Source organism: Stereum hirsutum (assembly GCF_000264905.1).
Source record: "Stereum hirsutum FP-91666 SS1 unplaced genomic scaffold STEHIscaffold_4, whole genome shotgun sequence".
Taxonomy (NCBI): Eukaryota; Fungi; Basidiomycota; class Agaricomycetes; order Russulales; family Stereaceae; genus Stereum; species Stereum hirsutum.
The window spans coordinates 2176574-2198539 of NW_006763134.1; the positions used below are offsets into that span (position 1 = coordinate 2176574).

At 51.9% G+C, this 21966-nt stretch overlaps 6 protein-coding genes across 6 annotated transcripts; 3 read left to right on the forward strand and 3 right to left on the reverse strand.

Moving 5' to 3' along the window:
• Positions 1 to 558: 558 nt before the first annotated feature.
• Positions 559 to 1624, reverse strand: STEHIDRAFT_76222 (uncharacterized protein). The gene is made up of 4 exons (XM_007301566.1): positions 1577 to 1624; positions 1481 to 1518; positions 1223 to 1423; positions 559 to 1111 (listed from the first exon to the last, which is right to left on the reverse strand). Exons 2-4 carry the CDS (start codon positions 1512 to 1514, stop codon positions 891 to 893), a joined length of 456 nt encoding a protein of 151 aa, XP_007301628.1. The 5' UTR covers positions 1515 to 1518; positions 1577 to 1624; the 3' UTR covers positions 559 to 890.
• Positions 1625 to 1795: 171 nt separating this feature from the next.
• On the forward strand, positions 1796 to 3312 carry STEHIDRAFT_76226 (40S ribosomal protein S6). The gene is made up of 7 exons (XM_007301567.1): positions 1796 to 1894; positions 1961 to 1980; positions 2050 to 2101; positions 2290 to 2745; positions 2802 to 2912; positions 2962 to 3030; positions 3093 to 3312. The coding sequence occupies exons 2-7, from the start codon at positions 1962 to 1964 to the stop codon at positions 3100 to 3102; spliced, it is 717 nt and encodes a 238-aa protein (XP_007301629.1). The 5' UTR covers positions 1796 to 1894; position 1961; the 3' UTR covers positions 3103 to 3312.
• A 1157-nt stretch (positions 3313 to 4469) lies between these two features.
• Positions 4470 to 8022, forward strand: STEHIDRAFT_94433 (glycoside hydrolase; the record flags this gene model as incomplete). Its single annotated transcript, XM_007302082.1, is given in 17 exon segments — positions 4470 to 4786; positions 4872 to 4947; positions 5022 to 5156; positions 5214 to 5583; positions 5640 to 5661; positions 5736 to 5962; positions 6055 to 6140; positions 6199 to 6262; positions 6357 to 6391; positions 6658 to 6824; positions 6908 to 7010; positions 7022 to 7065; positions 7154 to 7173; positions 7246 to 7393; positions 7462 to 7525; positions 7594 to 7663; positions 7732 to 8022. 16 exon segments carry the CDS (start codon positions 4886 to 4888, stop codon positions 8020 to 8022), a joined length of 1908 nt encoding a protein of 635 aa, XP_007302144.1. The 5' UTR covers positions 4470 to 4786; positions 4872 to 4885.
• A 2611-nt stretch (positions 8023 to 10633) lies between these two features.
• Positions 10634 to 13350, forward strand: STEHIDRAFT_129751 (uncharacterized protein; the record flags this gene model as incomplete). Its single annotated transcript, XM_007302083.1, has 10 exons — positions 10634 to 10728; positions 10797 to 11144; positions 11209 to 11707; positions 11773 to 11915; positions 11966 to 12137; positions 12190 to 12330; positions 12399 to 12497; positions 12554 to 12662; positions 12721 to 12864; positions 12935 to 13350. 10 exons carry the CDS (start codon positions 10634 to 10636, stop codon positions 13348 to 13350), a joined length of 2166 nt encoding a protein of 721 aa, XP_007302145.1.
• Positions 13351 to 17091: 3741 nt separating this feature from the next.
• On the reverse strand, positions 17092 to 17412 carry STEHIDRAFT_20006 (HMG-box; the record flags this gene model as incomplete). Its single annotated transcript, XM_007301400.1, has 2 exons — positions 17092 to 17216; positions 17295 to 17412. Coding segments are annotated over 2 exons (243 nt in total), but the record flags the coding sequence as incomplete, so codon positions are not given.
• An 838-nt stretch (positions 17413 to 18250) lies between these two features.
• On the reverse strand, positions 18251 to 18910 carry STEHIDRAFT_119967 (uncharacterized protein). The gene is made up of 2 exons (XM_007302084.1): positions 18874 to 18910; positions 18251 to 18803 (listed from the first exon to the last, which is right to left on the reverse strand). The coding sequence occupies exons 1-2, from the start codon at positions 18888 to 18890 to the stop codon at positions 18494 to 18496; spliced, it is 327 nt and encodes a 108-aa protein (XP_007302146.1). The 5' UTR covers positions 18891 to 18910; the 3' UTR covers positions 18251 to 18493.
• Positions 18911 to 21966: the final 3056 nt, after the last annotated feature.

Sequence of the window (21966 nt, forward strand, 5' to 3'; positions counted from 1 at the left end):
GACCTGTCCTAACGGAACAGGAATATACCAGTACACTGACAACTGGAACGAAGATGCCAACCTCTGTGGACCGCCCTGCCCACCCTCCTTGCCGGGGCGATCCACAGATGTTGGCCTCTTTTCCAATCGAGTCATGCAGATGCAGTATTTATTCAAGTAGGGGTGTATTGGGAATGCACGAACATCGGCCTTATTTATGAGCTCGAGACGACGAGAGTGGAGGAGGATGGAAGGCCGGCCGGCCGTGTGGCCAATTGCAACGTGTGGCAAGCACGCGAGTAGTGCGGTCTGGGCGCATGGGAAGTGCCGATCGGAACGAGACTAACTATGTCTGGCTGTTTGACGAAAATTAGCTGCTAACAGACCTTGTCCCCTAAAGGGACCAGGAATCTGATAAGTTTCTGTAGCGATGATCAGAAGGACCAACTCGACTCATACCAGAGCCAAAGACCCCAGCCAAGAACTGCACAAGAACATACTTTGCTAGAGCAGACGAAGAGGTGGTCCGTATCCAGATACGCCACCGAATCTGCCTAGAGTCTGAGAACGAAAAGCCGAGCAAGATATTTCCGATGAATAAGGACCTCTTTGTCACTTTACAAGATATCTTGAGTTATAGCGAGCAGACGCTGGTCGCGAGCAGACGCTGGTCGCGAGCAGACGCTGGTCACGAGCGATATTGGATGCGAAAACCTGCCAGGTGTGTGATGGAGAGGCATGGAATACGACCAAAAACGCATATGCATACACGGACGAGAAAAGGCATGAGCAGCATGTCAAAAATAAGTTCTCCCCCTCTTCCAGCTCACACCCGCACCTGACAGCCCAACGCCAACTATCCTCAGCCCCCAGAATCCTACAAAACCCAAAGCGCAAAAGAAGGAAGGCGTCTATGCGATGAGGGTGGAGGCGGTGGCAGAGTCGTACTTGAACGAAGGAGGGATCTGCTGCTTCGTCTTGTAGTACCGGGCGAGACGGTGGATACGGGACTCGATGAGAATGAGGCGGAACTTCGAGTCCTTGTCCTTGCGGTTGGTCTCAAGGTGCTTGCGGACTGCGACAGCCTTTTTGACGAGGTGCCAAAGGTCCTCGGGGATGGAGGGTGCGAGACCTATAGACGAAAGACAACAGAAACATACCGATGAAGATTACACCAATCGTACCCCAATCCAACCAAATGCATCAGAACCCGAGATGTTGTGAATTGGAGAAGTAGACGCACCGTTTGATTTCAAGATACGGAGGATCTTGTTACCGGTGACGAAGCGCACTTGGGGGATACCGTGCGAATCACGGAGAGTGACACCGATTTGCGAAGGGGTAAGACCCTTGCGGGCGAGCTTGGCGATGTGGTCGACGACATCATCAGGGGTGGTCTTGAGCCAGGAAGGGGGGGTGCGGCGGTAAGGGAGGGCGGAGGACGCTGTAAGATATGTTCGTCAAGGCTTCTAAGTCCAAGTCCAAGTCAAGACAAACGCACAAATGCCCTTTCCGGGAGCGTGCATACGACCCATGGCTCTGTAAATCAACCGTCAGCACCTGGTCACCGTCGCCGACGACGAGCAGCGGTACGCACGATTATTTGGTGGGGAGTCTTGAGGGTGGAGAGTTTTGGTGCCGTTGAGCGCGTCGGTCTGTCGGTCTCTTCTCCTTGGGTGACGCTCTCGCTGCAGGGTGAGTGTCACGCGTGACGAACAGCCTAATCGGGAAGGTGTGGCTGAAAGTGTCTGTACAGTTGGCAAACCTTATTCTGCGCCACCGCGTGCCGCATTGGGACGTCGATTGAGCCAGACTCCGCTGTCCGCCCTCGCACGCGCCTCAAGACATCTCATCGCAAGTACCCTCGACGCCGACGCCGACGACGGTGACTTCGCCTTTCCTTTCGTTCCGCAAGGTGCGTGCTTTATGACAATATCGTTGGTGACGGGGGACTTATACTGTTTTTTCCTGAATTTTGTAGTATGAAGTTGAACATCGCCAGTGCGTACTGACTTAGACGATGGGAATAGACGTAGGACGGCTTGTGCTGACCGGAATCGTGTTGTGCAGACCCCGCGACGGGGCAGCAAAAGACTCTCGAAGTCGACGATGAGAAGAGATAGTGCGTGCTTCTCTTTGACTTAGGAGGGTCTGGCAAGGGTGTGTTTGGGGTTATGAAGGAAGGGTCAGGTGGATACAGAGAAGGATTGAGTTCGTCATTGCTGGATAGGATGGGTGATGCGCCGGATGCCAATGCCAGACCCTACTCGCCCGTGGCTTTAGTTTTGTCGTACTAACCATCTGCCACAGTCGTATCTTCTTTGATCATAAAATCTCTCAAGAAGTTCCCGCCGACTCGATAGGCGACGAATGGGCCGGCTACATCCTCCGCATCACCGGTGGTAACGACAAGCAGGGTTTCCCCATGAAGCAGGGTGTCCTCGTCCCTTATCGTGTCCGTCTCCTCCTTTCCGACGGTCACTCTTGCTACCGCGCACGCAAGGACGGTGAGCGCCGCCGCAAGTCAGTCCGTGGATGTATCGTGGCTTCCGACATCGCCGTTCTCTCCCTCGTTCTCGTCAAGCAGGGTGAGCAGGAGATCCCTGGTCTTACCGACAACGTCCTCCCCAAGAGGTTGGGTCCCAAGAGGGCGACGAAGATCAGGAAGTTCTTCAACTTGAGCAAGGAGGACGATGTCAGGAAGTACGTCGTCAGGAGGGAGGTCAAGAGCTCAAAGAAGGAGGACGCGAAGCCCTACATGAAGGCGTGAGTATCTCTTTCTCATCTGTTACGTGCACGTCTGAGAATTCTATGCACTTCAGTCCCAAAATCCAGCGACTCGTCACCCCCGTCCGTCTCCAGCGCCGCCGTCACCTCCGTGCCCTCAAGGTTCGCCGGATCGAACACCAGCGGGACCAGAAGACCGAATACGAGTACGTCCGATTCATTCACAACCTTCTTCTCCAGCTAACAGGCTTGCAGTGCGCTCCTCGCCAAGCGCATCGCCGAGAAAAAGGAGAAGGTCGCTGCCATCAAGGCGTCCCACAAGAAGTACGTCTTTCTCCATCTCTTCACGCTACCTCTGGTCTTAACATATGTTTCCCGATTCACAGGACCGCTTAAATGAATCTTTTTGGATCTTCTGGTTTTCTTACTTCGCGGGTCTCACATACGTACGGTCGATGCTCATCTACCCTCATGCCTCCGCCTACCCCTCCCCTTGCCGCTGCCTCCCTATGACTTTCCTACAATCTGCTGCATGTCCTCCGTTTTCTTTACCTGTCTCCTTTTTCTATGCATGATGTATGGCAAGCATATCGAACTGGCGTTGAGGGGCCTTGTATGTGTAAAGGACTGGTCTGCGTGCCTCGAGGTTCAGCACATCGCGCTACCTAAGTCTTCGATCTCGGCGTATACGGAGGAAAGCTATCGCCGGTAATGGCGCTGCTTTGTGGCACTGTGATGTGGCGTAAGTCGGAGTTCGTCGGAGTTCCTTTGACTCTGAGTCTCTCGTGGTGGCACCGTTTGCGGTCTTCTCCTTTGTCTGCAACGCCGATGAAGCACTCCTGTGTCTTTGCTTTCTTCACGATATTCTCTTTGGAAAGTTTCTTGGCAATTTTGTATTTGTTACAGTTGCCAACATGCTATCTCTGACGACGCATGCATACGATTCGCTTTCAGGGGGTTCCTTGGCCGGCGGGCACCGATCATTGGTCGGTATCGTAGTTGTTGAAACAGACGTTGGTCTAATATCGTATTTTCATCACTCGAGAACGAGTGTTTCGCTATGTTGATCGGTGATATTCGATTGATCTCCAGCCGGCAAGCGGCGGTCACTCGCGACTCAGAGACCTCTACATCATCACTTGACACTGCTGTTTCAACAATATCTTCACCTTGGACTCTATGCTCGACTACGTATAATCAATCTTCGGGGACAGTGATTATGCTGTGTTCGCCTTGCTCTCCAGGGTCTTCAGGGGATTTTCATAGTTGAGAAGCCCGCGGAATAACAGCGGAAGGCGCTCTCCGTCATTATTTCTACACTTATCTCGACGGGCCGCGAACTCGTGCTCAGGACTTCTTCCTATCATTTGGTCTTCCTGCGCCGTCACGCGTCATACATATAAAGCCCGCTTTCTTCACAGATATAAATGCCATGGTTGAGATGGGCTGGAATCTTGCTGAGTGCTTCTTCGAATCATCTGCTCGACGTTCGCGATGCGGCCTTCTCTTGCTCCGTACGCGTCTGCGCTCGCTGTCTTGAATGTGCTCCTTTCGTTCGAGGACGCCTCCGCTAGTCAGGTTCAGGTTGATCTTTCCTCGTATTTGAATAACAAGGCTGCTGCACTCGATGGTTATATGGCTAGTTTCGATGGTCATAATGATTCTTATCCCGCTGAGTATCTCCCAACTGGTTTCATCGTCGACGCGTCCATAAACGTATGGCCTTTTCCTCCTCTCTTCTCGCAGAAATCAAAACTTCGTTCCTCGAACTGACTCCTACTCTCGGAATAGTATACCCTCCCGGACTTCACCGCTCCGAACCTAACGACCTTCGACAACGTGAACTGCTCAGCACAGACCATTCCCGTCCCGCCAGGAAAATATCACTCCTTCAACTGGCTCGGCGCGACGGACGGGGGTGCAACCATCAATGGGCAGTTCTATGCGATTTATGAGGACGGGACGAATGAAACGTTAGGGTTCGTGGTGGCGCCGTGGTGGCTTGCGAACCCGTCAGATGGGCCCGTTAGTGCGCCGTATTTGAATGAGGGATTGAGTAACGGGACGACTTACAAGAATTGTGAGTTTGGGTTTTCGGCTATCTGACTGATTACGTTGAGGGGGTGAGTGAGGACGTTGTTGACGGGTATTGGGATTCGGTGTAGATAATGCTACGAGGATGTTCAGCTTTCAACATCATTTGGACAATGCGAAGACGCTTACAAGCATTATACTCGCGAAGTAAGTCTCGACGTGACTTGGTTCCGCTTTCTTGGCTCTTTCTGATGTTGATACTTTTGGTTTTCTGCCTCCAGCGAGACTGGTTCGTCCGAGACAACGGGGGTCATCAGCATCCATATGTTCTCCATGACGCTCGTCGCAGTGGATACAGATGCGACCACAGAATGTGGACCGGTGTTGAACGTCCAGAACGTCCGGAGTACTACAAAGTGAGATTTCTCATTGTCCGTCCATCCCTTTTACTATGAACTAACAACGAGTGCCAGGTTTCGCACCCTCAACGAGACACAGGTCCAGCTCATGGAGATCACCCTGAACAACTTCGCTCCATCCACAGCCGACCCATCTTCCTGGATCACCAAACCCACAACCTTCACACTCTCCTCGTCCTCCATTCGGACTGTCCTACCGGGAACAGTGCAGCGTCTCCGTGGTGGCGACCAAGTCCGCGTCATTGTTGGGGTGTTGAACACAAATAATGTCACGGCCGGGACTCTGGTCGATGATGTCGTGGTTCTTGTGGATGGAAAGCAGGTCGGTGGAAAGTGGAGCGTTACTGCAGGAATTCCGGATTATGTGGAGGGTGACGAGAGTTTGATGACGCATGAGAGCCCGGAATGGTTTGATGGAGCGAAGGTCAGTTCCTGCTACATCCCACATGAGCGGCTCCGTCTGACTGCCTTGCTTTCCAGTTCGGCCTCTTCGTCCACTGGGGTAAAATTTCCTGCTTTTTCTGTCCATTCCTTTTCCTCTTCGTTGCTCACGACTTCTTGTGGCGACGTGATTAGGTATATACTCGGTCCCATCGTGGACCGTCTCCGGCACGCAATACGCCGAGTGGTACTGGTACTGGCAACACAACCCGGCTAACTCATCCTCCGCGGTGTGGACGCACCATAAGGAAGTCTATGGCGAGGACTTCTTATACGATGATTTCTTCCCGAATTTTACGGCGAGCGCGTTTGATGCGAAGGAGTTTGTGAAGTTTGTGGCGGATATCGGGGCGAAATATTATGTGAGTCGGGTTTTGGACTTTCAGATGTGGGACAAGAACGAAGATGGGTCAATTTCCTGATGCATGTGCTGACGTTGGTGATGATGCTCTAGGTTTTGACTACGAAGCATCACGATGGGTTCGCGCTGTTCGATACCGGGAATTCGTCAAATCGCAATTCACTCAACTACGGCCCCCAGTCAGTATCTATTTTACCTTCCATGACATCAGTAACGCTGACATACGGTATATCGCAGACGTGATCTCGTGGCCGAGATCGTCGCTGCAGCCAAAGAAACCCAACCTCAACTACACAATGGGGTCAGTTTTCCTGCCACCAGTCACAAGCCCACCATCAGCCTCTGCTCTCCTCTCTATTCGTCCGGTCTAAATCTGGTTTTCAAACATTTCCCAGCTTTACTTCTCCCTACCAGAATGGTTTAATCCGTCGTTCGCGAAGTATGGACACGCGGATGCGGGAGATGACTTGTATCATCGACGGTCGACTGTTCCTGGGACAGTGAGTGCTAATGCGTCCTGCTGCGACCTTCATGTCTGAGGATAGACGGTGACTTTTTGGTGTATAGCCTGGATACGACATCCTTCAGCGCACAGGATGGGCCGGTGGACTCGCTCAGTACGCTTCTTCACCCCCTTTTCCTTCCCCACCGGCGCCTAAAGTTTTTGTTCCTTCTTGGCTGTGTCCGCCCCTACAGCAACGCATACAACTGGTCCGCTCCACTAGAACTATACACTGGCTACGTCGAAGTCGACGACTTCCTCGTCGATATCATGAAGCCGCAAATGGAGGCGTTGTTCTATAATTATGATGCGGATATCCTATGGTGCGATGTTGGTGGCCCGACGATATTCCAGGAAATTGGTGCGTCCTCTGCGTTATTCCATTCAGGAGCAGTAACTCTGACGTTGTTACCGGTTCTGTTTGTGACAACGACGTCGTTGTAGCTCCTGCGTGGTTCAACACTGCGAAGGAGGCAGGAAGGCAGGTGACTTATAATGCGCGGTGCGGGGCAAATTATTCGGACTTCGATGTACGTGCCATTTCTATGTTGTGATTAGACCGGGTTCTTACTGTATTGACGCCGACAGAACCCTGAATACTCGTCCACGAACTCGCTCAGTACGTTCATCCATCACCTATCCTTTTCTGCCGTCTACTGCTCATCGTTGATCCTGATCCTCACGCAACAGAGCTGCGCAAGTGGGAATCCGTGAGTCCTCACTATATCCGATGACTCCTTTGAAAGAGTATTCAAACTGATGACCTTAATCGGACCAAATAGAGCGAAGGTTCTGACCCGTACTCTTATGGCTTCAACCAAGATACTCCATGGTCAAATTACCAGAACTCTAGCTACATCCTTCACTCGCTCATCGACATTGTCTCGAAAAATGGGAATTACTTGATCGATATCGGTCCGATGGCGAACGGTACGTTCTATCCTTATTTTTTTACTACGAGTTTTAGTACCTGATCGATCAATGAACCTGTGGACGAGTAGGGACGATCGTAGAGCCTTCGGTGACTTCCTTACTTGAAGTTGGCCAGTGGTTGCAGATTGCGTGAGTTACACCAGAAACATAGCTTTTGTACATCATTCGTGCTGATGAAAGGGGGTCGACATGTTCAGAGGCGACGCGATCTACGATACGCAATATTGGTTTGTTGCTGCGGAAGATGATGCGTCTGACCTGCGTTTCGTACGTTTATCTTTCCTTCATATTATCTTTTCGCTCACTTCCTTGCATTTGCATTTACCGATTCGCAGACTACCAAATCTGATGCCTTTTACATCATCTCTCTCGAATACCCTACCAACGGGACAATTCGAACTTCCCTCCCACTTCCCGTCAAGAACGGCGACATCGTCACTTTCCTCGGAAATACGACCACGACCACGACTTCCTCCAACTCGACTACCATCACTGGGCGTGGAGAGGAAAAGGCAGGAGTGGAATGGCACTGGACAGACGAGGGCGTGTTTGAGCTGTTCGTGGATGAGGAGGCGTTGAAGAAGGTTGCGAATGCGTGGGCTTTCAAGATTGAGTATAAATGGTGATGCTGATCGCAGTGCTGGCGTGGTTTCATTTGGTGTTCCGGTCTTGAAGGTCTCATTGGAAAAAATACAGCGCATCTGTGGATGTTATTGAGGTGTGCTCCGCGTTTGCCGAGTGGCATACGACACGATATGCAGGCGCTGTCTGCCGTACATTTTTTCCCGAGAGACGCATTCCCTTGTTCGTAAGTAAGCGAGGTGTACTCCAGACGTGGGTGTACTATCTACGTGCCATGAATTCATCAAGCCGGCTGTGGCACAATGACAAAAAATACCTTCTAATACTTAAGTTACTTACACATGGCTTGTGGATCGCTCTACTCGAGCCTCTAGATTCATCTTGAGTACCATGTCTTACGAAATAAAATCGCCTTAGCTATGCGCGTCTCTCAACTACCCCTACTGTAACGACATACTGACTTGGACTTGACATTGGACAAGGCCCTTCAAGCGGTCGCCATATTCCGGGGCCGAGGATCCTTATGAACCGCGCTGTTTGCGCGTCCTCCTGACAGTGTGATGACCGTGACCTCTCACGACCTCTCGCTTACCACCCTGCGAAACAACTTGGACCCAAGCCAACATATTTTCTCGTATGCCCCCTCATAATTGACGATCGAGCATCGAACAACGTTCTTTTCGCTGTCGGAAAACTTTTTAGCCCTTCTTGGTACTAGGTAACTTCACAATGCTCGATCAACAATGCATACCAGTTTCTGAGTCATCGGTCAATTTCGTAGGCTACGGCATTGCCTGATTTCACTACTGGTATCATTTACTCAAGGCAGCCACGGTACAAACTACCTGACAGTACGTCCTAACGTTTTTGTACCATACATATGAGTACAGTCAGAGTCATCTCACTCACTGTTACCGCTGTCACCTCTCATACCTCAGTTCTCCCCAGCAGTCTTTGCTGCCACGCAAGTTGCGCACGATGGACCTCCAATTTTACCACCATGAGACTCTATGCGATGACGAGCCACAAGATTTTTTATTTGATTCTGACCTATCCGACGAAGAGACACAGGGAGTTTCTTATTTTGCCACCCATTCGTCATCGCTAGGCTCGTCCACCGTATTGCGCCACCAAGTACCACCCATCCTGCTGCATCCCCCAGTATCTGTCACGTCTCAAAGCTTTCGCTCACGATATCATGCACCCGGATCTTCCGACCATATCTCGTCGCGCATCAACATACTCTACCCAGCAGCATCGTTTCCTTCGTATACTCCCGCCACACTTCAGCCCCTACTTTCAGATCCCAACACGTTGATTCTTGACCTCCGGCCACCCGAAGCACACTTCAAGTCTCGTTTACCGGATGCGCTATCTCTCTCCGTTCCCTCTTCGGCTCTCATGCGCCTCCACTTCTCCACTGCCCAACTTGCAGCGAGGACTCTTACAACAAAAGCCCGCGACAAGTTCTCACAATGGCGCTCTGCCCACCGCATCCTCGTATACGATATTGACTCCTCTAACTTACAAGAGGATAGCAACATCCTCAGCCTTCTTCGCACGTTTCGTGCTGAAAACGCACTGTCTTTGACCCACCGTTCTCGATCACCACATCCGCACGCCAGGATCGCAGAACGCGAGCTCGCTTGGCTCAAGGGTGGTTTCGAGGCGGTTTGGCGGGAATGCCGCGACATTGTCGATATAGAGCCTTTACCGCCTTTACCAATGACGGATCGTCGAGCGGTCGATTATTACGAGATGCCTGACCCGGTAAGCTCTGCCATCGAGTCGTGAGTCCTCTGTGGATACCTCAATCAAGACTGCCACTGATGGTAATGCTTACCAAGTTGGCATAAGCTTACGAGCCATAGCCGTGGCGACCTTCAAGGCGCCGTCAACCTTCTCAGAGATGTCTTGCCTCCTTCAGAGGATCGGGATATGAGCTTGACACATCATGCGACGTCCCATATCAAGTATTTGGAGACGACAATGAAGTCGTTGGAAATGAAACTTCAGCGGGTTGAGAGTGAGATGGAACAGTTGCAAGCGTTAGTGCTTTTCATTTGTTAGGGCGCACGATGATGTTAATCACCCCCATTAGTGAGCACGACATTCCCGAGCCTCACAGAACGACTGTTCCTCTCCGTCAGGCCGCATCCGCTGCCGGTGAGATGCAGAAGGCTAAGCGGCCGTCCATGTCAGCCTTCCGCATTGATTTTGGGTTTCATTTCGTCTAATTCCACATCATGCGTACTTCAGGTCTATGGAGACTTCTGGCTTATTAGTAGCTGGCGCTGAGTTACTATACGAAGTTCTGCCTGGAGCCCCCCAAGGACGGTGAGCTTCCCAGCATCTCGATCTCACTGACGACCGAAGTCACTGAGAGACCCAAGTACCCTTTATGTGAGCTATGGCGAAGTTGCAGAACAATACAGGCGTCTGCAGGCGGCGCTGCCTTATTCCGACCAGAGAGAGGATCCGGTCTCCGTGCTAATACGTGCGATGGACTATGTGAAGGACCTCAAGATGGCAAGCCCTCATTTACAGGCCAAGATTGAGAAAGTTGAGTGAAATAGATCAATGGAAATCGTCCGTTCAATAATTTTCTTTTTATTAAACGTATCGTTTACGCAAAGTTGCTATAGATTCAACCAGATGCTCAATCTTGTCGCCACAAATGAAGACGAAGTTCGAGACATGTGTTCATTTGTGTTATATTGGCCACAAATCGAAAAGAAATCATCCAATGGGTTTGTTTCTGCATTCACTCCTTTCTTGTTAACGCGTTGAATTCTTACCACCTCATATTCGATTATAGGACCGTGGATTGGCCTTCCTCCGAATCCGCTTTCCTGCAGGGCCACGATGCGGACGTACTGAGGAGCTCACTCTCAGATGGAGGTGTCGTCGTTTCTGTCTTTCATCCCACCCGCGCCGCCCAGTGGATCGCCTCCAATTACGACCACTTTCTTGTCGCATGCGGTCGGAGCAAAGGCCTTGTTCCCATGCCCTTCATGCTTTCTCCCTATACGGAGGGCTTTGCAGTATTCGCATCGTCTACGAATCGTTTGGCCGCGAAAGTGGCGCAATGTTTAGCTAACGAGTCGGGACTCCCTGTGATGGTCAGGTCGGACATTAGCATCGATATCTTAACCTCAAACCTCTTGTAAGTCCGATCTCATTCTATCTCATTCGCAACGCTCGCCACAATTGTCCGATTTCTATGTCAGCTCCACAAGTCCAAGCTCCGGCCATAACAGTAATGATATTGGATGTGATGCTGGTCATGATGGGAAGGGTCAGCCAGATGGTAGTGAAGGGCAAGGGAAGGCGAAAGAGAAGGTGAGAGGGAGAGCGAAGGGAAGAGGGAAGGGGGCAAGGAAGGGGGGAGGAAACGGGAACGCGAATGGGAACGGGAATGGAAAAGGGAAAGGGAACGGGAAAAACGCAGATGATCGGCTCGGAGGAGACGAGAGCCATGGAGGCGGCGGTGATGGCCCAGGCCGTCGTGGTGGTGGTGGTGGTGGTGGTGGTGGTGGTGGTGGTGGTCCAGGAGGTAGTGGTCCGGGAGGCGGTGGTGATCCGGGAGGTGGTGGTAATGGAGCTGGCTTCCCCACGAACAATGGATTGCGTTGGCCCGCGGACTCAGACACACATCAAGTGGCCATCACACTTCCGTTCGACGCAGAGGATCGTAGGGAATCGATAAAAGTCTACTACTCCTTCTATGTGTGTTCTATGCCTCCAGGACTGTTGTTCCCCTACATCATTGATCACTGATGAAATCCTTGTAGTTCTCTAGCCCTGATGGGCGTACCTTTAATGCGCATATCGAAAACTTCAATATACGGACTAGGGAGAGTGACGCACAACTAGATCGATCATACGGGGAGCTTGGGATTGTGGGCCCAAAGAACGCCTTTTATACGGCGTGGTTGTGAGTACATTTCGGCCCTGCTCTTTGATGTGTCCTGACAGGTTACAAAGTCATGAGAATGATCACGGCCCGCCACCTGTTCAAATCAAGAAGACAGAAGGACACGGACGGTCAAAAACAGGTTCGCTCTCTGCAGGTGTATCAAGCGGTAATGCGGCTGTTACCGGGACACTTTCCGTCACGTCTACGGGTCAGAACACCACCGAGCAACAAGAGATGCAGGTTAGTAATATTTCTCTCGCTCAGTGACACACGTGGACTCAACCAGCGACAGAAGGGTTGCGACGTAATTATGAATGATTTCGATGTCGAATCTTTTGCGGTCACGTACTCCCGGAGGCCTGATTACATGACAAAAGCTGGACTGGATGTCTCGTTCGGTATGGAGGTCAGGACAAGTTCATCGAAAACTCGAGTGAGTACTCCAGATGCGACCATAAAACTTCTGCTCACGCACTGTCTCGTTGCTCCCGTCCGCGACAGCCTCTTCCACTGTCGTTTGTCTTCAGAAATCAGTTGAACTTCATCATGGCCACCGGTGATGCGCGTGTTCCTAAATGCGGAGTCGTGGTTCTTCTCTCTGTGAGACTTTGAATTCGTATCTGAGGTGCATTTACTCATCCAGGCCGTCGTGACAGCATTATTTTGCGGATATCCGAGAGCCCGAACCCATAATCATACAAGAGACGTCTGAGCTTGACCCAAGTCGAGAGTCTTCAACGCCAATCAGCTCGCGCTCTTCGGACGGTGAGTCCTCACTATATTTTGTCCCGTACCTACTCACCATTGCTAAACTGCTGCTCAGGGGCTCGTCAGGATGCCGCAGCATTTGCATTATTCGCCGGCAGGAAGGAACATAATAAGTCAACTTCGATCTTTGACTCTGTTTTCAAGAAGGCCACAAATACTACACAACCGATTCAGCCTCACCCTATGGACCTAAATAGTGGTAAGTCGTTCACTATTTGCAGAGAACATTTCGGCACTCAGGCTCCTGAACGTTGCTGCCCTCTATCCAGCGCAACCAGTATCTTCCAACTCTTCTGCCATCTCGTCTAGGTACGGAAAACATTGGGAGCGTAAAAAGGTACCGATTGACTTTCATCTTCACGAGCTGCTCGCTCGTGGATGGGATCACGTGAACAAACGGTGGATCAATCCTCTGTGGCCCAAACTCTGCGAGCATCTCCATGCGTTTGACAGCAGTACTCCCCCCTGCCATTCCAAGGGGAATAATCGTGGAAAGGAGCCTGCCTATACTCTCGTCCTGAAACACAAGTTGGGTCACCTCGAGCCTTTGAGCTCTGAGGGCCCGACTCGGACCACTGGCAGTGACAAGTCCCCTGAAACTCTATCTAACGTCGTTACTGCTAGTTCATCTGACTTAGACTCTGATCGTGAAAACGTACTGGTGCCTCATTTTATGGAGCAGTAGTTTCTTTCCAGTGCGTTATCGCTGTCGTACTGTTTCATGTTTTCGAGCTGTCAGTGTTTTCTTGTTGCGTCTTACATGCTTTGATTCCTACCTGCTCTTCTTTCCCAACGTGGATGCTCCCTTTATGATGTATATTTTACATGGCCAACACTACATTTTGTATCTTTGTACAATAAGTTACGACTCTAACGAATGGAATTGAGGAATGATGTGGACTGAGTTTCGATTTAGGTACTTACTGGCTCACTTTCAGACTGGTCATGTCGATAGCGTGGATCCGCGATGGCGATGGTGGTCTTGTGTAACTTTGAATCATTGACGTTGTCCATGCGTAGGTTGAAGTCGACGAATAAAAGCTCCAGTTAGATACTGAATTTGAAGATTCTGAATTGACCCATGTTCTGGTGAGACATTGGGTGGCGTGCAGACACACAATTCCCACGCACCGATCGTGGCCCTTCACCACTTCTTCCGAATCACCAGAGCCGTCAACTCTTCGCCAATCTTGACAGTCACACCAAATCCAAACCACTCGAAAAACGATGATTGATCAAAGGCTCATCTCATTACACTACACAGACAGAGACGACGCAGACAAGACGCAGACAAGTCAAAAACTATATACAGCAATAAAAAGCAAGGCCCCAAGCAAGCAACCAGAAAGCAGGTTGAACCAGAAAAAAGACAGTCGCAGACCGACATTGTTCCGAGAAGAAAAAAAAGCTATGGTACGATTGAACGTGAATACCGAGAATCGACAACACTACTGGCACAAGAGTCACACAAGGAGAAAGAAGAAAGGGAAAGGGGTTGGGTATTACTAAGAGCGTCATAAACAATCCGAGCCGTAGTAAAAGTTGTGGGGGTAGTAGGCTACAGGAGGACCGAAGGCGAGACACGGACAGGTCGATGCCAAGAGGCACGACACGATAAATATTGCTACATTGTGGTGGGAGACCGAAACGAAGCCCGAGACCAGAGGAGGCACGACGAACAACGGTAGGGTAAAGAAGTGGAAGGTGGCACAACAATAGAGAGAAGCAGTGGAGTTAGGGGAGTGAGACGAGCGATTAAAAAAACGACTCGGAAAACAGAGCAGAGCAGAGCAAGATAAGTATATAGGCTACAGTTGATCCCATACCGGAATAGGATTGAATACGATGGCTTGTGCGGTGTGCAGTCGTTGTGTTATTGTCATAGTGTTCAAAGCGCCCGACCCGGCATGAATGAATAGATGAGTGAGGTAGGGTATAGCGGAACCAATCCGAACCGATCCACGAGCAAGCAAACGCTGAAAGAAACCAAGAGACAGAGAAAGTTCAACCAGCCAACCTACCACGCCACCAGCCTCAAACGCCGCCCACCCATCCCTCTCATCAATACTCATGCCCATACTCGAACCCGCTCCCGTCAGCATGAACGTAAGCAGAGGACATATCGAGCGAGACCGTCGTGTCGTAGCCCACCATGCTCTGGCCCTGGCCCTGACTCTGCTCGTACGCCGGATCGTATCCTGATTGCGTTTGTGACCCGTCGTACCCAGTCTGCTCGTACCCAGACTGTGCCCCCGAAGCATCATACGCGCCAGGCTGCGATACCGCCCCAAGCCCGACCACGCCTTCAGGCCCGGCACCGCTCTGAACAGCGTACTCGTAAGCCTGCTGATGCTCCTGAACCTGGGACTGAGTATGAACCTGGATTTGTTGATCATAGCTCAGGCTGGAGGGCGCCTGTTGCTGATACCCAAACGACGCAGCCTCATGATTGACAGGCGAGATCGAGACGCCTCCCGTCCCGTCTGGCGCGTTGATGGCACCGGTCTCGTTCGAGCTTCCTGTCATCGTCATGACCGAGGTCCCCGCTGAAGTAGTGTTATCGGCGGAGACGGGTACGGTTTGAGAGGGAGAAGCCTGGGTGGCGTTGGACATCCCATAATCAGAATAACTCCGCAATGCATGCGAATACGCGTTCATCGCGTCTTCACCTCCACCCATCCCGCCACCGCCACCGACACTAACGCCATCCATACCGCCACCCATCCCACCGGCGAACTGCTGCGCTATCGCATGCATGGGCGAGAATCCCTGGCCATCAGCAAAATACGTGTCCTGACCCATCGGCGAACCAGCATAGCCGTACATCTCCTCTGTGAGCGTCAGGGACTCGTCGAACGTGGCCGAAGGGTCGTGGTCCCCGGCTTGTCCATGCGCTTTCACGCTCGGGTCGACGAGCCTCTGAGGTTGTGGTGCGAATAACGGTACACCGTTCGCGGCCAGCGGTCCGTTGGTGGGTGCGACGGGTAGTGAAACTGTGGACGAATCGGGAGAGCCAGAGTAGGTCGAGGGTGGAACAGATTGAGAGGCGACGCTTTCGGGGTATGCGAGTCCGTTGTCGTTCTCGTTGTAACCGATCTGACCGGCGAAACCGGATTGGTCGGGGTTCCAGCCGTTATAGGGATCTTCGGAGACGGCGGAGGTGGGGTAGTTGGTGAGGCCTTGCGAGAGGTTCAGTGGATCTTGAGTGTGAGTGTCGAATGTGTCGAGTGGGGAGATGGCGATGTCGTGAGGCGATTGGTGTGCTGGTGCATTATGCGCGAAGGGGTTGTACTGTCACAAGAAGAGAAAGATTTAGCGGGCGATTTTCGACAGAATAATGATGGAGGGCGAAAACGGAAAAAGAACGTACAAATCCTTCTGAATCCTGCGCCTGCCCCTGTGACTGTTGGCCGCCACCGAACGCATTGCCCTCCAAGAAGTCTTGATTAAATAACGACGTATTCGTCTCCTCCGGCGCCCACTGGTTCTGCATTTGGTACTGACTCGGGCCATACTGGTTCATCGCAACCATACCCATACCCACTCCGGTACGGAAGCCATTGTTAAAGCCCGGAGAACCGAACCCAGAAGGAGAACCATAGCCCTGTCCAAAGCCCTGCCCGAATCCGAACCCTTGGCTGAAGCCAAATCCGCCAGAGGACGAAGAATATCCAGGTCCGGACCCTGGTCCAGCAGTGGACGGACGACGGGGCAGGTTCACCCAGGGATCGTGCTGAATGCTCATGCGATGGTAGTTGAAGGAGTAGTCAGAGTTGTTGAGAGTGAAGTTCGGACCCGGGAGCGCGATGTTCGCAGTAGATGGGCGACGCATGTACACATCGGGAATGCCCAAGTGGGCGTTGCCGTTCGTTTGTGACTGTGACTGTGAAGGTGCGAAGGACATGGCATAATCGGAAACGGGAGCAAACGACGCGGAAGCAGAATTCGAGTTCGAGGAAGTGGCGGCAGGCATGGGGTGGTGCAAGTGGACGGCCGGAAGATCGATGCCTCCGCCGACGTGATTCGGCGGAAGCGGAAGAGGAACGGACGAAGACCGACGCGGCGGCGCCCTCTCCCTGTCGCCCTCTCTCGTCCTCCCCCGACTCTCAGCATCCCTCGCCCTCCCACGCTCCCTGCCCCTTCTACTCGAAGGCGTAGTCGACCTCGCGGCCTGTCTCAGACCCGCCTCCGCCGCGACAGCAGCCAGAGCCTCGCCCTTGATGCCTTGAATGAGCAAACTCGTGATCTGATCCGCACGTTCGCGTTCTTCCTCTTGGACAGAAGAGCGCGGACGGGGTGGTTTCTCCTTTTCGGCCGGCGATGATTTGCCTCCGTTGCCGGAGCCGGTGCCGTGGTTGTTGTTGTTGGCGGTCGAGGAAGAACTGTCGGCGTTAGCGTTAGCGTTGGCATTGGCGTTGGCGTTGTTTGTTTTCGAGTGGTTAGGGCGGTAGACGTAGCCTGGGTATTTCTTCGCGTGTTCGGCCTTTTCGTGTTCCGCTTTGACCTTCCACGGCGCTTTTTGGTCTTCGGGGAGCGCGTGCCAGCATTGCGCTGTAAATCCAGCATGACCCAGTCGATCGAAGAGATCAGGACCAATCGGACTAGACTAAACGAAAGTAAACAACTCACAAACGATCCTGGAAAGCGTATCTTGGCTTGTCTGTATCCCATCAGGCACATGCTTCCTCCGGATGAAATCCGACCTGAAGAGCATAAACGCATTCGCCGGCCTCGGAATATAATCCGGATCGTTCTTGTTCTTCCCTCGTCGCTTCTTCGCCGCGGGAGGAGGGTCATCAGCTACGACAGGGAATAGATGGCCTGGTGTGGGCTCTGTGGGAAGGGGAGGGAGCTCGGGAGGGCTGGGGTCTGTGTATGTAGAGGGCGTGACGTTCTCTGCGAAGGTGAATGTTGTGGCCGCCGGTGCCGAAGAGAAGACGTTGATGGTTCGTGACTTGGTGGTATCTTTGGCATTCTTCTTGACTGGTGCTGTGGTGAATGTTAGTTGGACTAGTGTGCAAGAGGGGAGGTTGGAGAGACGAGCGCTTACGATTAGCGATAGACGATCTTCTACGACGATTCGAGCGTGCGACGGGCATGATGCCACTCTGTACAAGCATGTCAGTTGTGATCGTGCTTTGACATCTAGATCTGAGCCACCGACGAACCTAAATGTGAAGGGAGAGACAAAGGAAACAATAAAGCAAGGCGGGGACGTGCGAGGCTCGAGGTCAGACGGTGTGAGGAAAGGAAGGAAGCCGGACGGGCGAAGGCGATATCTAATTGTTCTGGGACGTCTTATAGATCACACCAGCGAATCGCAGGCGCGGGCCCGGCCCTCACCGCGCGGAGGACCCTGGCAATATCCCCACGTTGCGTCCATCAATTGCAAATTGACAAAGGCATTGTCCGTCAATTATCGCGTCTCACCTCTTCCGCGACCGCTCTCTTCCTTCCGCCCACCACCATCTGTACTCGCGCGCCTCCCTCTTCAACGACTATAGACATGCCCGATGCGTATTTTGCATATCCTCGACGACCGTCGAGAGAGCTCGTCGGGACTTCCGTGACAAAGCGCCGACGGTGTTCGAGGGCCTATCTTCCCGCCTCGTGCTGCCCCTTTCTGGACGCCCTTTTCTGCATTGACCATATTGGGATGAAACGACCTTGTACTCTTTCCGTCACACGTCCCTGGCTTTCCAAGCTTCTCGCCGGAGAACACGACAGGGACGGACTAGACGAACCCACGCGAGATTCAATCGTGCTTGCGCTCCGATACTTGGCTCAGGCGTCGCTACATACATGTAATTTGCTTAGACGGCCCGCAGTCAAAGGCAAAGTCGAGGTCGAACATGAGGCATGGCAACGTGGTCGAGCAAAGGTGAACTGCTAAATTCGTGGTAAGTATGTGCGTCTGTTCGATACCTCAATTGTCGAGGACTTGAACAGCCGTAGGTGAGTGATGGTGGTGTTTCTCTGACGAGCAACAACATGAGAGCAGCCAAGGGGCCGGAATTGTTATCTCGGTCGGAACGTTCATCCGGGGCAGACTGCCCTAGACTTTGCGTCACGCGAATTCTTGGATATGGAAGCTTTTCTCTCATGGGTTCTTCGGTGTGTTTTCTCATGTCTTTTCCGGTGAGTGTATACCCCCAAATGTAATGCATCTCCGGCTGACCATGGGCGGGACATTGGCTTTCTGAGCTAGGATAGCACGCCTTTCATCTCTGTTTATCGAGGTCTGACATCGGTACATAATACCTCGACGGTAACCCCGTTCATAACATCTCCGCTGTTTCGAAAGACACCCAGGACATTCAAAGACCATGGATGCCTAAATTTTCCAACCATGTAATGTATCTCGACCTCCCTGCCCCGATTTACATTGCTTCCTCCGCCGAGCCTTCCTAATTCCTCCCACGTGCGCTTGATCCCGACGCACTCAAACTCTAACTCACAAGTCACTCAACTCCGCTCGTCACTCGGCGCACCGCTCTTGTCTCCCAATCCGGTATCTTCTCATTCCGGGCGACCTTCCTCGAGCTCTAATGATGGCATACGAGCTTCTCCTTCCTTCGAATGTCCACGTTCCCGCCCTATTTCGTCTCCTGAAACATAACGACCCCTTCAAAGTTCGCCCGTCGCCTGTAACTTATGTATCTGTCGTCTTCGCGCTATTCACATCTCACATCTCGCAAGGACCCCGGGCCCCATTGCCTTCGCGTCGTTCACACTTAGACTCCAGTGGCTCCGACTCAGACGATGTTCAAACTTCACGTCGGGATGTACGCCGTGTACACTTCTGAGCCCCTGGACTCGAGCTTCGACTTCGCCTTCTGACCGTTTCATACTTCAAATGAAAGTGGATCGTGGATCGGGGAGGGACTCGGACTCTCCGCTCACACCAGTCTGAACTTCTGAAGCGCTGCGTCTCTAGTTAATGAATCGCTATGACCCCCCTTCCGATGTCATGTCGACGATACTACTATTACTATCAAACCTCGTTACAAGCTGGAATCGCGGTTGGTTTTGCGTCCATGGAATGTGGGTGTGATGTCTATGGAGTTGTATTGTGCCGGTGTAGAGCGGGGAGGAAGGCCGCAGTAGTTGGGGTCGACGATAGAAGACGCACGATGAAAGGAATTTCGGCGGGTCCTCAGACTTGTCGGGGCCAATAGATACGTCTGAGTGACTGTTAGGATACTTATCAGAATGCCGAGAGCATGTCTTCGTAGAGGCGCGTGAACGAGCTGGTTTTTGGTACAGTGATAGTTTCGAGGTGCAGGCAGGCCACAGTGGCACCAAGAGCGAAAATAAGAAATTATTATTATTGTTTCACGTGGGTGCCACGAGGGGCGTGGGAACTGCACCCCCTTTGCAGAATGCGTTCGAAATTTCAACCATCGTCGTCGTCGTCAATGTACACACACCTGTTTGTATTCGATATAGGATGGGATGCTTCGCATGTTTGAAGCTATGGAGGATGAACACGTTAGAGAGCTGCGCATACTTTTGAACGAGTCCAACTCGCGACCCATTCGATGCAGATCTTCGAGGATGTGATGAACAGTCTAGGACATTCAAGTCTGATCAAGGTAAGCACTTTTGTACCTCTCGTGGTCATAAGTCAGTATAATCAGAGAAATTTACACTTGCCTGTAAATTCCAGTAAATGGCCGCGGGTGATCGAGGACGTGCCGACTACCTAAGCGATGGATGTCCGGAGTGAAACGAGATGAGGTCGCTCAGCCGGGTTCTGGGTACACGTCCGTCGCAGCGCAGACATCGTTCTCGCCATCCCTTGAGAGCACGATTCGAGGGTCGGGAGTGTGGTTCCGACAAACAGAGTATCTAGGTGCATACACAGATATAAATAAATTTTTGTTTCTCGTATGTGTGCGGCTTTGGCAAGGCTTTGGGTGGCACTGCAGTAGCCACTTTCAGTTGTGTGTGGCACTTTCTCATTGCGGGCGCCGCAGGCACGAAAAATGGTCACCCAAAGGATGTTCTGAGTATCGAACGCGCCGCAGGCGCCCAAAACAATAACTTCTATCGAGGTGGCGATCTCGCGGCACGAGAGAGGAGCGAAACGTCCCAAGAACGCTTAAGTATTGCGGGCCTGTGGCACTGTCCGATACACATCTCGGACTCATCTCGCTTACAAAAAATTTACAGGACTTTGATCGCAAGCAGCTTCTTCAGTAAATTTTCTGTAAATGTTAAGTTCGGCACTACTTATTTCACTTATTCCCGCCAAACGAACGAGCTCTGCAACTTATTCCTTAAATTTCGGCATGGCGTCAGTGCGTTCAAGCCCGTCTCTTTTGCGCATCGCGCTCTATATTTAGCGGCTGACCAGCTTTCGTCCATCGTGAGGTCTTGGCGTCATCGCACGCTCTTCGGCTGACCTTGGCCATCACTCAAACTTTTCTGGGCCACACGGTGCCATCTGGTAGCCTCTGCCTCAAGAATTGAGAAGAAAATAAACAAAAACTCGTATACAAAGACACTTGCAGGTACTGGAGGTCACTCAAAGTAATTACAATAGAGAGAAACATATGATACAAGCATATATACAGTGAAACCATCGAGACGAAATGGAGAGCTCCGAGAGAGATGAAGTGTTCGAACACTGGAAGCAAAGTGGCGGCGCGCGAAGCGCGACGCCCAACGGAGGCAGGTGGACGCACGTGGCGTGGCTGTGCCGTGCCGCGGCCGGCCGATCCATAAGTGATCGACGGCTGCGGAAGCACCCGGAAAGGCGAATTTCCCGTAAATTTCTCGACATAAGTAATCATTTACTGGAGCACATACAGGTTAGGATGTCAACGAGGGGTTCTTTCACGTTTTTATACTTACCTCCCATCTGACTTGAGTACTTACTAGTACGGTGCCGGAGAACTTGGATGACGCCCACCGCTCACTTATGCACGCCCCGCCGGTTCAGCGATCTTCTGACCAATTATAGCATCCTTTTCTTGGCTTGAGGGTCAGCCTTGGTTCTTTGCGGCTCCACCACCTCGTGCTTGCTGTAGTTGAGTGGTCCACGTGGTGTGGCACAGTGGAAGTCAGAACGGCATCCGTTCTTGGATGGCTTTCTTTCTTGCGCAGTTGTGTTTGGTTTTGTTGGTCGGGGCTGGGAGGCATATATACAGTACCTATGCTAGCCATCGTCTGGCACATAGTGTATATCCAGAAAGTTACAGCATACGTAGGGCAAGTGTTGCTGTTTCTTCTTCTTTTCAGCGACGTCGACACGGTGTTCTCCTTTCTGTCCGAGTCAGAGTTTCAAGTCGACAAA

What these genes read in the sequence shown, in the direction of transcription:
- STEHIDRAFT_76222 (XM_007301566.1), bottom strand. Translation starts at nt 1,514, where the DNA reads ATGGGTCGTATGCACGCTCCCGGAAAGGGCATTT. An exon ending in CGCTCCCGGAAAGGGCATTT is followed by an intron (nt 1,424 to 1,480) that starts GTGCGTTTGTCT and finishes CATATCTTACAG; the next exon opens with CGTCCTCCGCCCTCCCTTAC. An exon ending in CCGTATCTTGAAATCAAACG is followed by an intron (nt 1,112 to 1,222) that starts GTGCGTCTACTT and finishes TTTCGTCTATAG; the next exon opens with GTCTCGCACCCTCCATCCCC.
- STEHIDRAFT_76226 (XM_007301567.1), top strand. An exon ending in GTCGACGATGAGAAGAGATA is followed by an intron (nt 2,102 to 2,289) that starts GTGCGTGCTTCT and finishes CATCTGCCACAG; the next exon opens with TCGTATCTTCTTTGATCATA. An exon ending in GCGAAGCCCTACATGAAGGC is followed by an intron (nt 2,746 to 2,801) that starts GTGAGTATCTCT and finishes TATGCACTTCAG; the next exon opens with TCCCAAAATCCAGCGACTCG.